The sequence below is a fragment of the Ochlerotatus camptorhynchus genome, unplaced genomic scaffold (assembly GCF_037179485.1).
Source record: "Ochlerotatus camptorhynchus isolate MF236.1 unplaced genomic scaffold, CSIRO-AGI_Acam_v1.1 ptg000197l, whole genome shotgun sequence".
Taxonomy (NCBI): domain Eukaryota; kingdom Metazoa; phylum Arthropoda; class Insecta; order Diptera; family Culicidae; genus Ochlerotatus; species Ochlerotatus camptorhynchus.
This window is the reverse complement of record NW_027040687.1, coordinates 1,100,064-1,113,785: the sequence shown is the minus strand read 5'-3', so window position 1 is coordinate 1,113,785 and position 13,722 is coordinate 1,100,064. Positions and strand designations below refer to the sequence as shown.

The 13,722-nt window shown below is 38.2% G+C and overlaps 1 protein-coding gene across 2 annotated transcripts in view; it reads left to right on the top strand.

Moving 5' to 3' along the window:
• Window positions 1-13,722, top strand: part of LOC135702779 (uncharacterized) — a 117,449-nt gene that overhangs the window by 88,327 nt on the left and 15,400 nt on the right. For both annotated transcript variants that reach the window (XM_065223825.1, XM_065223823.1), the window contains exons 2-3: window positions 11,166-11,367; window positions 11,532-11,802. In XM_065223825.1, the coding sequence (XP_065079897.1) occupies window positions 11,284-11,367; window positions 11,532-11,802 (355 nt within the window). In that variant the 5' untranslated portion in view covers window positions 11,166-11,283. The remainder of the gene's footprint in view (window positions 1-11,165; window positions 11,368-11,531; window positions 11,803-13,722) is intronic.

Here is a 13,722-nt window from a genome sequence, read left to right as displayed (position 1 = left end):
ATATCATAACAATTAAGGCTGATTTGTTACTTGAGCACCTTGGTTAAAATGAAATGTAATCTATTTTGAATTCTGAACATGAGTTTAAAAATGGAAACAGGGAAATGGCTCTGTTGTGATTTCTAGATAGAGCTGGAGCACGCCTTTACAAACCAACATATCCATCGGGTAGGAGAAGTCTTCGTCAACTCGATGGTTATGTCGATTTGCCAGGAAGAGCCATGATTTCCGAGAAATCATCGAGAGATGTCATTGTTTACAAAAGTTGTTACGCCCTAATTCCAGCTCTATCTAGATTTGTATTGTTTGCGAATCATCTCTTTCTGTTAGTGCGCAGGCGAATCAAAAGGCCCTTCAAAACACAGGCGAAATTGTTCACGCTTCGTATTTGTATGTGTAGGCTGTATTGTAAATGGTTCATAAAATTGTGTTGCATTGTTATTTTCTAATGATAGGATGTATTTGTAAAACATTTGATTGTACTAGAGTATTTAAGAGAAGCAATTGTATGTATCAGTGCCAACATTTCAAAAGGACGTAATTCAGGGTGTCCAGCAAACCGGGAAAACCGGGAAATATCCGGGAATTTGAAAAGTAACCGGGAAAACCGGGAAAAACCCGGAAATTCTGTGAGAAAACCGGGAAAAATAAATTAACCATACCATAGGCACAAATTTTTACACCAGAATTTCAGAATAAACCATTAAAACAGAGTGATCCCTTACCAAATGGATGTCTTGCTCTATTTGCTGCATACTTTTCTTCAGTTTTCCGTCTTATTGTTTTTAGAATTTTATCACTCAGCAATATTGCAAATTGATTTTTGTTTTCTCAATTTCTGATGTAAAGTGCATGGTCCTTAAAAGAAAATATTGAAGATGCTGGACTTTGGAAACAAAAATTTGTAAAAACCGAAACTGAATTATTCTTTTCCTGGGTTTTAATTTTTCATTGTTTAAAATTCTCATGATACGAATTCCAGAATTAACTTGGAATTCTGCTCTGAATTATCGTGAAATTGTTCTGAAATAAACCAGAAAACACTCCGCGTATTAATTACGGTTGGCTTCTTTTTGGAATTTCCTTGCAACCCCTTCTAAGAATTTAATTGAAATCCTTCTTAGAATTCCCTTGACTTGGATTCTTTTGAAAATCTTTTCAAAAACTTCTTTTAACTCTATTCAAAACAGCAGAAATCTTTCGAATTTTTATTTAGAAACCCCTTGGAATATTTTAAAGAATCTTTTTCTAATTATCAGCAAATTTTTTGCAATCAATTTTGTTGCAGTTCTGTGATTAATCTTTCGCACTAGGGTTGACATTATTGCCAGAACATTCTAAGAACTCTGTTTGTTGTTGAAATCTGATAATAATTCTGTTTAAAATTCAGCTGTCATTTTCTTCACGATACCCATATAAATCTCCTCAGAATCACGTATGAATTTTCCTTAATGTTTTGTTTTTCACAACTCCTTTTTAAATCTTCTAAAATTACCTAACAATTTAATTTAGAACTTGCATTCTTTTCCACAGAAATCCTTCTAAATTCATCAAACAATTTTTAGCGTTTTCATGTCAGAATAATTCTAGAAATCTGCTCAGAACTTTTCCGTCGAAAACTGTGTTTGAATCCTTCTGAATATTTGTTTGAAATCAACACTTTGAATTCTTTCAAATTTTACTAAAAAATCCAGGGTTTGTCCGCTAGATTCTATAGATTGTTATGTAATTTGTTATAACCCTTAAAATGCTTCCAAGTCTCAGAGCGTGACAATTATGACTCCACGACTCATAAATATGATATTTATTTTATTTTTCTAATCTGTGATTTTCAAAATCTCACATTTTAACTATTTTTATTCCAAACCTTGCTATTAATCACAAATTAAAAAAAAAAGTTCTAGTTTAAGACACTACTCAAATTTTAAAGCTCCAGAATCTTGGGAATCTTCTTAAATCACTTTGTTTTATCCTTTCAGTAAATCCAGCATTTTACGAGTGCTCATGGCCGCCACAATCTGGCTGAGTTTTTGGTAGGGAACATATGATTTGACGTTTGGGTTGTGTCGTTTGACGTGTAAACATTCAAATTTGATCGTTTACACGTCGAACGACACAAGCCAAACTTCAAATCTTATTTTCCCTACCAGAAACTCGGCCAGATTGTGGCGGCCATAAGTGATCGTAAAATACTGGATTCCTTTGAGCACGTTCCTAAAATTGCGTTCAATTTCGTTTTGTTGTTGAATATTAACAACCGGGATTTTTGAAAGATTTGAACCGGGAAAACCGGGAAAAAACCGGGAATTTCAAAATGAAATTTCACTGGCCACCCTGGTAATTGCATTTGTAAACAATGGCTTTAGTCGTCAATTTCTCGCGAATAGGACCACTTTGAACCATTCCGTCATACCAGTCGTAGTTCACCGACCAGGGGTTAGAAGCTCGAAGTCCCCTGAACAAGTTCCAACCGGATTCGTACCCCGATCGTTCCCGCAGGGTCACAGAATCCTGAGAGAGACCCGCCAGTACCTCGTGTAAGGTGCCGGGACATAACCTCCCACCGAAGAAGCCACCTCTCCACCGTCCACCATTGTGACTTGGCATACCTACTGGCGCCACCAAACGGCCTTACTCAACCACCGTCATCATCATCCGGTGTAACCACGCCAAGTGTCACCGCCGTAATCGCCGTCACGACGGGCGTTAACAACGCCAAATCCACCACCGCCAAATCCACAGCATCACCACCGCCGTATCAACCACCACCACGTGCAGCATCACCACACAAAAGATCCAGCAGTCGCCGGCCAGGTATCTGTAGAAAACCTACACTATACACGCCACACACACAAACAGCATGTAATTTGTAGGGAAATAAACTTCTAAAGTGTAATTCAGTAGCTTTTTCCATTCAATCACACTTAGGCCTATTCTGCGCGGCGTGTGAGGTGAGGTGACTCACTGTCACTAGTGAAGTGACAATTGTCACCTCGGGTGAGGTCGAGTCCTGATTAGCCCGGTAAATCACTCCAGCGACCTTGAGGCTAAGAATTGACCTCCAGATCGAGCTAGCCATCAAAAGAGGTCCTTGAATGACCCACCCTCATTGGTAGGCCATTGCTTAGCCAAGTCCGCCGAGGTGTTGTCCTGGTAACCCCCTAGGTACCCAACCATAACAGTAACACTTTCCGTACGTACCATAAGATTTGATAAAGAGAAACCAATCGTTGAGATATTGTCAAAAGACTAACACTGCTTCTTGACGCCAAACTCGGCCTACGGATTCTAAACTCGGCCTAACGCATTGAAACGCCATTGAAACGTCAATGAATTCACTTCGGCCTATCGGATGATGATAAGAAATGATTCGGTCGGAGCGCTTCTTTTATTTTTGGGAATAATTGGTGCAAACCTTCATATCACGCGTTCTCATTGACTTCGTTCCGTAGCTTATTAACTAAAGTATCGTACCAAATGCATAATTGACTTGTTAACTCTGAAATCATGGATTTATTTGAAGTTTTCTGCTCGATGGTCCCAAAATGGGCGATTAGGCCGAAGTAGTTCTCTATCCTACCAATTCAAGGTGTAAAATGTGTTTATTCTGATGCCCTGAGATGTCCAATATCTAAATTTGCTGATCACCACAAAACACAACGTAGGGCCACATTCTGGATATAACAGGCTCTAATGTTGGCCTATGGATCTAAGATTGGCCCATCGCTTTAAATTTTATCTAGATGAACGCGTCATTGGGACGGTACTGATGGGCATTTCGGCCGACATTACATCCATTTCCCCTACAGAATTGTGTGAGTCCATACTGCTCAGATATTATTCCATAGATTAAGGTGTTCTAAGATCTCCATGACGTCCGATTTATATTTTTCCAAGACTTCAGGTTGATCACGTAAAGGTAAAGATTTTTAACTATCCCAAAATTCAAATCACGTTTATTAGATGTTCTCCCATGATTCCAGGGTGCTCAAAAATGATTCCGAAGTCCATCATGTGCTCAGAGATCCACTTACTCTATATACTCTTTCAAGACTTCAGGTTGACCAGGTACTATTCTGAAGATACTGTCCAACAATTCAAATAACATCTCCCACATATTCTCATAACAATCAAGTATAATTCTGAAGATCTTCAACAGTACAACAATTTAAATCATGTCTCTCAAATATTCACCTCGATACGGAATCTCTTTGAACTCATTACCTGACACTGGATTACGTTGTTGTAAGCATCTTGCGCCAGGAAACATGTTCTTGAATCAAAATCACCTTCTCCGTTCGTGCTAAAATCACCGAAGCAAACAAACTTTGCACACGCACACATCGTGTTGCAGTTTCATTTTTGACAGTTTTAAATTTTAGAACTGTTGAGTAGTTCGAAACAATTTTGAACTCAACATTGCGAACGGCCTAATACCAACCGGAGGAAACTAACGATTTTAAATTGGCTCACTACTTGGCTAGCCTATTGGTCTCAAGCAAATCGATTAACGTACCCCATTCTAGTCAAAATTCTTGTACTACACTACGTCACTGGCGTGCACAGGGTGGGGCAAGGTGGGGCAATTGCCCCTCCTTTTATAAATAAGATTTTTATTTTCACATTTACAAAATTATAATATAAAATAACTTGATTTCTTGATATCTTGGATTGAAGGTAAAATGTATACATTTTATAAAATAAGACCACTGAAATCCTTTTATTGCGTCAATTTCTTTGAGATGGTGCCTGAAATTTGCACCAAAAGGTGCATGACATAACAAACTTTAATTAGGTCAAAAACTTGCACCCCAGAGGTGCATACAAAAAAAATCTGTTGTGAATTTTTTGTTTCAGGGTGGTTCATGGAGGGTTAAAAAAAGAGGTTAAATTTAAGGTTGAAAAAATTCGCCTTCGTGATGGTAAATCGAAGAAAAAGCTTTTTATTGAATATTTTCGGTGCAAAAATATCATCGAGGAGTGGCATGGAGGGACTAATCAAAATGAATAACTTTGGTGTAAAAATAGAATCACGCTATAAATTTGGAGGAGCACATTTTACTGAAAATTTCTGATGGAAAGTTCGCAACATTGTGGTGAATGTAGAAGCAAGGTTTATTAATTTTTCTGGTGCATAATTTGCATCGTTCTGATGAATGCAATCTTCATTGAAAATTTATGGTGGAAAATTTGCACCATTCTGGTTCATGACGAGACAAAGCTTGAAAATTGAACCACAAAGGTGCATGGTGAAACAAACTTTACTGACAATTTTTGGTGCACCGTTCTGATGAATGGACGAGCATGCTTTATTAAAAAATTTTGGTGCAAAATTTGCATTGCTCTGATAAATGAAATGAACGGAATATTTCTGGTGGAAACTTGCACTGGTCTGATAAATGATGGCACAAGCTTTATTTAAAATTAAGCAATATTGAAAATTTCGGGTGGAAAATCTGCACCGCTGAATATAGAAACAAACTTTAATAATAATTGCTGGTGTAAAATTTGCACAATTCTGATGATTTGAGGGAAGCTGTTCTACTGGCAATTTATGATGAAAATTCTAAAATAGGGACAAACTTTATTTGGAGGAAAACCTGCAACATTCTAATGATAGGAGAAGCAAGCTATAAGGAAATCTGCACCAATCAGAAGATTGGAGAAGCTAACATTAACGGTGAAACATTTGCATCGTTCTGATCAATTGAAATTTTCTGGTGTGCAATTTTATGGGGGCAAGTTTGTTTTTGAAAATTTCAGGTGTAAGATTTGCAACAATCTGCTGCATGGGAGGCCAGCTGAATTATAAATTCCTGCACAGTTTTGGTGAATGGACGGACAACTTAAGTTTGACTTCCGAGAAGATCCTCAAGGGTATTGAATTATGACGACAGTTCTAAAAGAAAAGATATCTGGGGATGAGTCCATAAGAAATCTGCGAATAATTTCTAGTGAATCCTGCAGATAGTTCCAAGATAAGAATACCGAGAGAGTCAAATTTCGAATGAAATTCCAAAGGGATGTTGAGAAAAATTTCAAGGGAGTTCCGAGGATAACTTCAAGCGCATTTTGAGAAGAACTTCTGGAGAATACAGAGGAAATTTTTCTGAAACTTTAGGGGAATTTCAGTTCCAAGGTGTTTTCTAGGTGGCCAGCAAACCGGGAAAAACGGGAAATATCCGGGAATTTGAAAAGTAACCGGGAAAACCGGGAAAAACCCGGGAATCCGGTGAGAGAACCGGGAAAATTAATTAACCATACCATAGGAACAAATTTTTACATCAGAATTTCAGAATAAATCATTAAAACAGAGTGATCCTTTACCAAATGAATGTCTTGCTCTATTTGCTGTATAATTTTCTTCAGGTTCCCGTGTTATTGTTTTTAGAATTTAATCACTCAGCAATATTGTAAATTTATTTTTGTCGTCTCAATTTCAGATGTAAAGTGCATGGTTCTCAAAAGAAAATATTGAAGATGCTGGACTTTGGAAACACATATTTGTAAAAACCGAAACTGAATTATTCTTTTCCGGGGGTTAATTTTTCGTTGTTCAAAATTCTCATGACATGAGTTCCAGAATTACCTTGGAATTTTGCTCTGAATTATCTTGAAATTGTTCCTTAAATAAACCATAAAACACTCCGCTTAATAGTTGCCGTTGAATTCTTTTTGGAATTTCCTTGCAACCTCTTCTAAGAATTTAATTGAAATGCTTCTTAGAATTCCCTTAAGCCTATCCGGAGACTTTGATTCCTTTGAAAATATTTTCAATAATTTCTTTTAACTCTACTCAAAACAGCTGAAATATTTCGAAATTTTATTTAGAAACCCCTTTAAGTATTTTGAAGAATTTCTTTCTAATTCTCAGCAATTTTTTTGCAATAAATTTTGTTGGAGTTCTTTGATGAATCTTTCGCACTAGGGTTTAAATTATTACCAGCACAATCTAAGAACTCTGTTTCTTGTTGAACTCTGATCATAATTCTCTTGGAATTCTTCTTAAAATTCATCTCTAATTTTCTTCACGATATCCATACAAATCTCATCAGGAACTTTCCGCAATGTGTTGTTTTTGACAACTCCTTTTTAAATCTTCTAAAATTACCTAACAATTTAATTTAGAATTTGCATTCTTCTCCACAGAAATCCTTCCAAATTCATCCAACAATTACTAGGGTTTTCATGTCAGAATAATTCTGGAAATCTGCTCAAAACTTTTCTTTCGAAAACTGTGTGAGAATCTTTCTCAATATTTGTTTGAAATCAACACTGTGAATTCTTTTAAAATTTACTAAAAATTCCAGGGTTTGTCCGCTAGATGCTATAGATTGTTATGTAATTTGTTATAACCCTTAAAATGCTTCCAAGTCTCAGAGCGTGACAATTATGACTCCACGACTCATAAGTATAATATTTATTTAATTTTTCATCTCTAAAATATTGAAAAAATTTCAAAATCTCACATTTTAATTATTTTTACTCCAAATCTTGCATCACAAATATTGTTATCAATCACAATTTAAAAAAAAAAAAGTTCCAGTTTCAGACACTACTCAAATTTTAAAGCCCCAGAATCTTGGGAATCTTCTTAATTCACAGTTTTTGTCCTTTCAGAACGTTTTTAAAAATGTGTTTAATTTGGTTTTTTTGTTTAATATTAACAACCGGGAATTATTTTATTTAAACCCGGGAAAAACCGGGAATTTCAAAATAAAAATTCACTGGCCACCCTGCTGTTCTGAAAAAAAAAAGTTCAAAAATATTCCGAGAAGAACCTCAACGATATTGAATTCTTATGACAGTTCCAAAATATTTCTTGGGAGAATTCAAAGAAAACTCTGCGGATAATTTTTAGTGCATCTTGCAGATAGTTCCAAGATTATTTCGAAAAGAATACCGTGAAAATCATATTTTGAGTGAAATTCCAAAGGGATTTTAAGCAAAATTTCAAGCAAATGCCGAGAATAATTTTTAGCTCATTCAGTTCCATTGTGTTCTGAGAAAAAATCATGAAGATTTCTAAATATAATTCCAGTGAACTTCTGAGAAGAATTTCAAAAGAGATCTTATGAGATTTTTGAAAAAATCCGAGAAGAACCTCAAGACCTCAGAACCTCAGGACAGTTCCAAAGGATTCCTGGGGTGTATTCCAAGAAAATTCTGCGTATAATTTCTAGTGAATCCTGCAGAATACATAGAAAATAAAATTTTGAGTGAAATTCCAAAGGGATTTTTAGTAAAATTTCAAGGGAGTACTGATAATTTCTAGCTCTAACCGGGAATAGTTTTTTTTTAGGAAATTCTTCCGAAACTCCAAGGGAATTTCAGTTGCAAGGTGTTCAGAGTAAAAGTCAAGAAGAGATCTAAAAATAATTCCAGAGGACTTCTGCGAAGAATTTCAAAAGAGCTCACAGAGTTCTAAAAATTTCGAAAAAAACCTCAAGGAATTCTGAGGATGGACTTTTTCGCAACTGTACAAAGTTTAAAGACAGCTTTTGTATTCCCTTGAAATACCCTTGAAAAGTGGGTATTAGTTTGCCTTTGAAACTTGGCCTTACAAAAAAAAAAAAAAATCGTCAAGAATCTTCTCTGAAAATTTCAAGTCATTTTTACCGTAGTTAAAAAGTAACAGCTTCGGGTTTGTCCTTTATATCATCTTTAAAACATGTTGCATGCTCGGAATCATTTTCTGTCACCCCGACTGGTGGTACTTTGGGACGGTTCACGACGGATGGGATTAAATTGCCAAATTCCATTGGCTGTCTGAAAGCAGTTTGCATTGAAGATGATGAACCACCACCGGAGCTAAAAATAAATAAAATTAGCTAAATTAAACAGTAGGGAAACAGTGGTGGGTGGACAGCAACATCTCCCACGCACTTTGGAGTGGTCCCCATCCCCAGATTAAATGCACCATAGAAAAAAATTGCCCCTCCTTAACAAGATTCCTGTGCACGCTAGTGCACTACGTTTGTTTTGATATGCTATGAAAGTTTGACAGATAAAATGAAGGGTTCATGGATTTTCCTATGTTTTGAGGAGGGGACCGATTAGCTTGGGACCGAAGATAGTACCAGAGCTGAATCAAAAAAGTTGAGCACGTTTCTTCGGGACCTTCTGGTCTTAGAGTTCTATGCCAATACCATACTAATATGGTTTAATTCTGAACAGTAGCTATTCACTTTTGACGAACTAAGGCCAATTAAACAAGCGTGTCCATCAGGTATTAAGTCATTCCGTGGAGGAATACCCTCATCGAGCAGGCATTCAAAACTGTGTGGAACTGGCGACTGACAGCGCCTATCAATTCACCGTAATCTTCATGATTGCTCTATAGTTGATTCCGTTTGAATGACAAGTAAGAGAGATACCTACCGTGGATGTGCACCTAGGTTAGTTACTCCATTTTCAATGTATCAATTAGCACATTGAGAATTCTATTGGGGTGGCGATGGTCATGTGCTGATAGCGAAGACGCGACGACGTGATTCCAAATTGACATAAGATATCGGCCACTTGCCGGGATCACGTAGTATATTTTGCTGTTAGTATTCAGAGGGAAACCGCAAACATGAACAACTTTTGCGGTTGCGAAGTTCGATTACGCTTTGGCAAGCTAATAAGCCCCGGATCGGCGTTGCTAAGCAGTTGACAGAGCCGACATGATGATGACTGTTCCGGCTCATTTGATACTGGGAACTTTGATGCAGTCCAATTGCCACCAACCGACGACAACCGGTCGGGTATTTGCGCATTGCAAACACAACCATTTGTTTGTTGACATTTTATATCCATTTGATACGAGGCTACCTATTTGTTTTGATTTCGTTTCGCGCTCCTCTGCCGGCTCTGTGCGTCGTCGTTCACTTGGATGTGGTGAGTGAGATGCCGGGCGAATGTAAACAAAAAGTAACCTATGATTGCGGTGGGAGTTTGCATTGGTCTTTATTTGACAATAATAATTTTTAAGTTTAATTGGGATCTTAAATTCCAGCACACATATTGATTTTTGTACTTTATCTGAAATCCAATGTTGAATAATGGTTTTGTTTAATATGGAACTCTTAAACAATGGCCAGACTGGGGAGTTATAGCAGGTTATAAGGTATCTTGATGATGCTCTTCTTAGTCAAGACAATGCGATTGTCTACACAGAGAAAAACATACCCTAAATTTAAGATCTTTTTATTTAATTTTGGGTTATTTTGAATTTTGCATCCCACTCTCACTTTTTGTTGTTGTCAAAAACTGAACGGGAGATTCGATTTTCTCATGACTATCGTTCAATAAGCTATTAGTGAGTATAGGAGATATTTTCAAATTTGAGTCAATTGAACTTAATTTTGCGTATAAAATACTCACAAGTAAGTAATTATTTTTGCCGTAGTCTTTGCCGTAGTATGTAAACTACTATAAGCGGTTTACTGAAAATTAGCTTATTGAACGGAACATGGGAGATGAGTTATTTTGGGTAATTTTTCGGTTCCGGGTAGCATATGAGTTTATGAAACTTAAAACAAAAAAAAAACTGCGAATGAACTGGATTCGAACCTTAAATTCATTAGTGTCGTATGAAATCAAAACCGTCCAAGATCAGTAGTCATGCCTTTTAAGATTCTTAAGTTTTGGTGCCTCAGTGCATTTTTTTCGGAGAACTTCCGAGGGATGGTTAATCTTCAGAGAATCCCATTCCCAAATATCAAACCGGACCTTGAACAATAATGAATTTATGACGAGCCCAATCAGGAATCGTCAATTACACTGTATGTACATAGGATTCCAATCGTAGCTGGTGTCGAATTTTGTCAGTTCAAACACGCGCGGAAAATTGCGTAAGCAACGAAAAAAAAAATGCCCGGTTGTAAATGCAATCTTCTTCATTCTGCTTATCGCAAAATTCATTATTATTGTTTGAAAGCACTCGATATCGCATCGTTGCTCGCTGTCCGTCATCGATAACACATCCAAAACAATGGATTTTTTTCTACTTATAAGCTGCGTAGGTGTTTGCCTCTCGAGTGCCCGTTCTTCTTATTGATTCACAGATATTTCTTTGAACTTTATCTATTATTATGTTTTCATATTCTGCAGACACGGACGAGGGCTGTGTAATCGATTGCACATTTATTTATGCGGTTATATTTTCTGTTTTATTGCAGTTTGTTTGAGCAGCTGTCAACTAACAGAGAACGGATTGCACGAGCCGATCTCAAACGCTGACGCCATCACGCTTTCCAACAGGACGTCATCTCGAATCGGCCGCCGCCGCTGCCCACCATGGAAAAGCTGAGGGCGGCTAAAAAAGTCGCCCCGGATGGTGGCTGGGGCTGGGTCGCCACCTTCGGCGTCAGTTTGGTCAATGTAAGTATTTGCAATATTTCATTAAATTTCGCTTCAAATCACTCGAAATCAAATTCCGACGCCTGCTTCGATCCGCCCACGCGCTTGCACGCTTTTATTTTTCGGATTGCTTTGTTTGGTTTTTATGTTTCTCCCTTTTTTTGTTTTTCAAATCTTATATCTAGCTATCAACGCGCTCGATAGAGCCTTCGTTTGGGTTGCTGTTTGGCGATTTGCTGAATGATTTGCAAGTAGGCACGACGGGAGCGGCCATCATCATCAGCGCGCTGGATGTGATGATGAACTTTTCCGGCCTCTTTGTGGGACCCCTGTTGAAGGAGTTCTCCTACCGGAAGGTGGCCATCGCCGGATCACTGCTTTGCTGGCTAGGGCTTGCGCTTACCTCACCGGCCACCAGCATGGCGCACATTCTGGCCACCTACAGTGTGATAAACGGTAGGTTGCTTGGTTTGGTATGATCCTTAGGAGTAGTTTCGTTTTTTTTTCTCCAAATGTTCATCATTCTTTTTGACCATTCTCTCTCTCTTGTTATTTTGAAGTTCACTTCACCGTTAACAACTTTCATGATTTCTGTCACAAAAGGTCCGAAGACAAAGACGGGCTATCCATATAGGGGAACTGGGGGTAAAATGAACAGGTGGGGTAAAATGAACATGTAGTGAAATCACGGCAAAAATAGTTAAATTCAGAACCACATTATCAGCTACCCTATCCGAAGAGTATGTTAAGCTGTTTGAAACACCCTGTACTAATCAGGAGCTGTCAAATGAGAAGAAAAAAAAATCAAAACTAAATTACCGGCTCGATTCGGACTGTGAAAGTTATTTACGCTCGCAGAAAATAAGCTTTTTGAAAGTGAACAATCGAAATCTAACCAAATATAGCCATCAGTTTCGTTAACTTGACGAATTCCTGCGGATTTATCGAAGACTGTAAGTATTTTCATCAATAATTCGATTTAAATTAGCACTCGAAAACAATTAATGCTCTGGGGGTAAAATGAACAGTTCATGATGGGGGTAAAATGGACAGACACACAAATGGCAGCGGCAATGTCTGTAAGAGCTGCATCTATCAAATACCAGATCCCAAGGATCACGCTCGCCCGCAGAAGAAGAAACGCCTAGGATCGAAAACATTGGTGTTCTCTACTGAACAGGAAATGGAACTGGTGCAACCGTTCAGTCACAAACTAAAGATGGCAGGTAGAAACTGGCTAGAGGGGTTTCTTAAGCGGAATCGAACCCTTTCCTTTCGGAAACCTGAAGCTACATCTGCGGCTCGAGCAAGAGGGTTTAACAAAGTTTCCGTGGGTGCTTTTTACGACATTCTTGGTGACACATTGGACAGCAAGCAGTTTCCTCCGTCACGCATATTCAATGCTGACGAAACCGGTATTAGCACGGTAAATTTTATAGTTTTCTTTTAACATATTTCATATTTACTTTAGCATTGTAACAAACACAGGTCCCTCCGAAAAAGATGAAAATTGCTGCTTAGAAAGGGTCCATAACATCGGGTAAGAGAGGTGTATTAACCACCGTAATGATGTGCATGTCCGCGCCAGGGCAACATGTGCCGCCTTACATGATTTTCCCCCGAGTACGCATGCACGATGCGCTTAAAAAAGGAGCACCGAATGGCACGAAGTTCAACTGCAATCCTTACATGACCAGTGAAATCTTCCTCGACTGGTTTAACCACTTTCTGGTAAACGTAAACCCTACGATGGAACACCCTGCACTCCTGATAATTGATGGTCACAGCTCCCACATCAAAAATCTGGCATTTGCTGAAAGAGCTCGTGCTAATTTTGTTACAGTTCTCGTGTTGCCGCCACATTGCAGTAACAAAATGCAGCCCTTAGATGTGGCTTCCATGGGACCATTTAAAAGTTACTACGCGAGAGCTTCTGAGGACTTCATGCATCAAAACCCAGAACGAACCATTGGACTATATGACGTCTCCAAATTGATGGGTGCCGCTTTTCTCAAGGCTGCTTCTGCTAGTGTGGCCACGAGTGGTTTTCGGAAAAGTGGTATTTGGCCATACAATCGAAATGTCTTCAGTGATGATGCCTTTGTCCCAGCTGAAGTTACAGATCAACCAGAAACCATTACTGTAACATTAATCACAGTGACAAGTCCGATGGTAGTTGATGAATCCACAGTGCAGCAAGTAACGCTTCCGGTTTTTACCATTGATTCAGTTCCACCAGAACACCACGATAGCACAGACGAGCTTTTAATTGGTAGACCAGATTCTTCTTTTGTCGCTCAAGTTGATGCAGTTTCTGAAACCTCTCCGAACTCATCATTCAACATAACACCGTCTCAAATTTTACCTTTGCCGAAG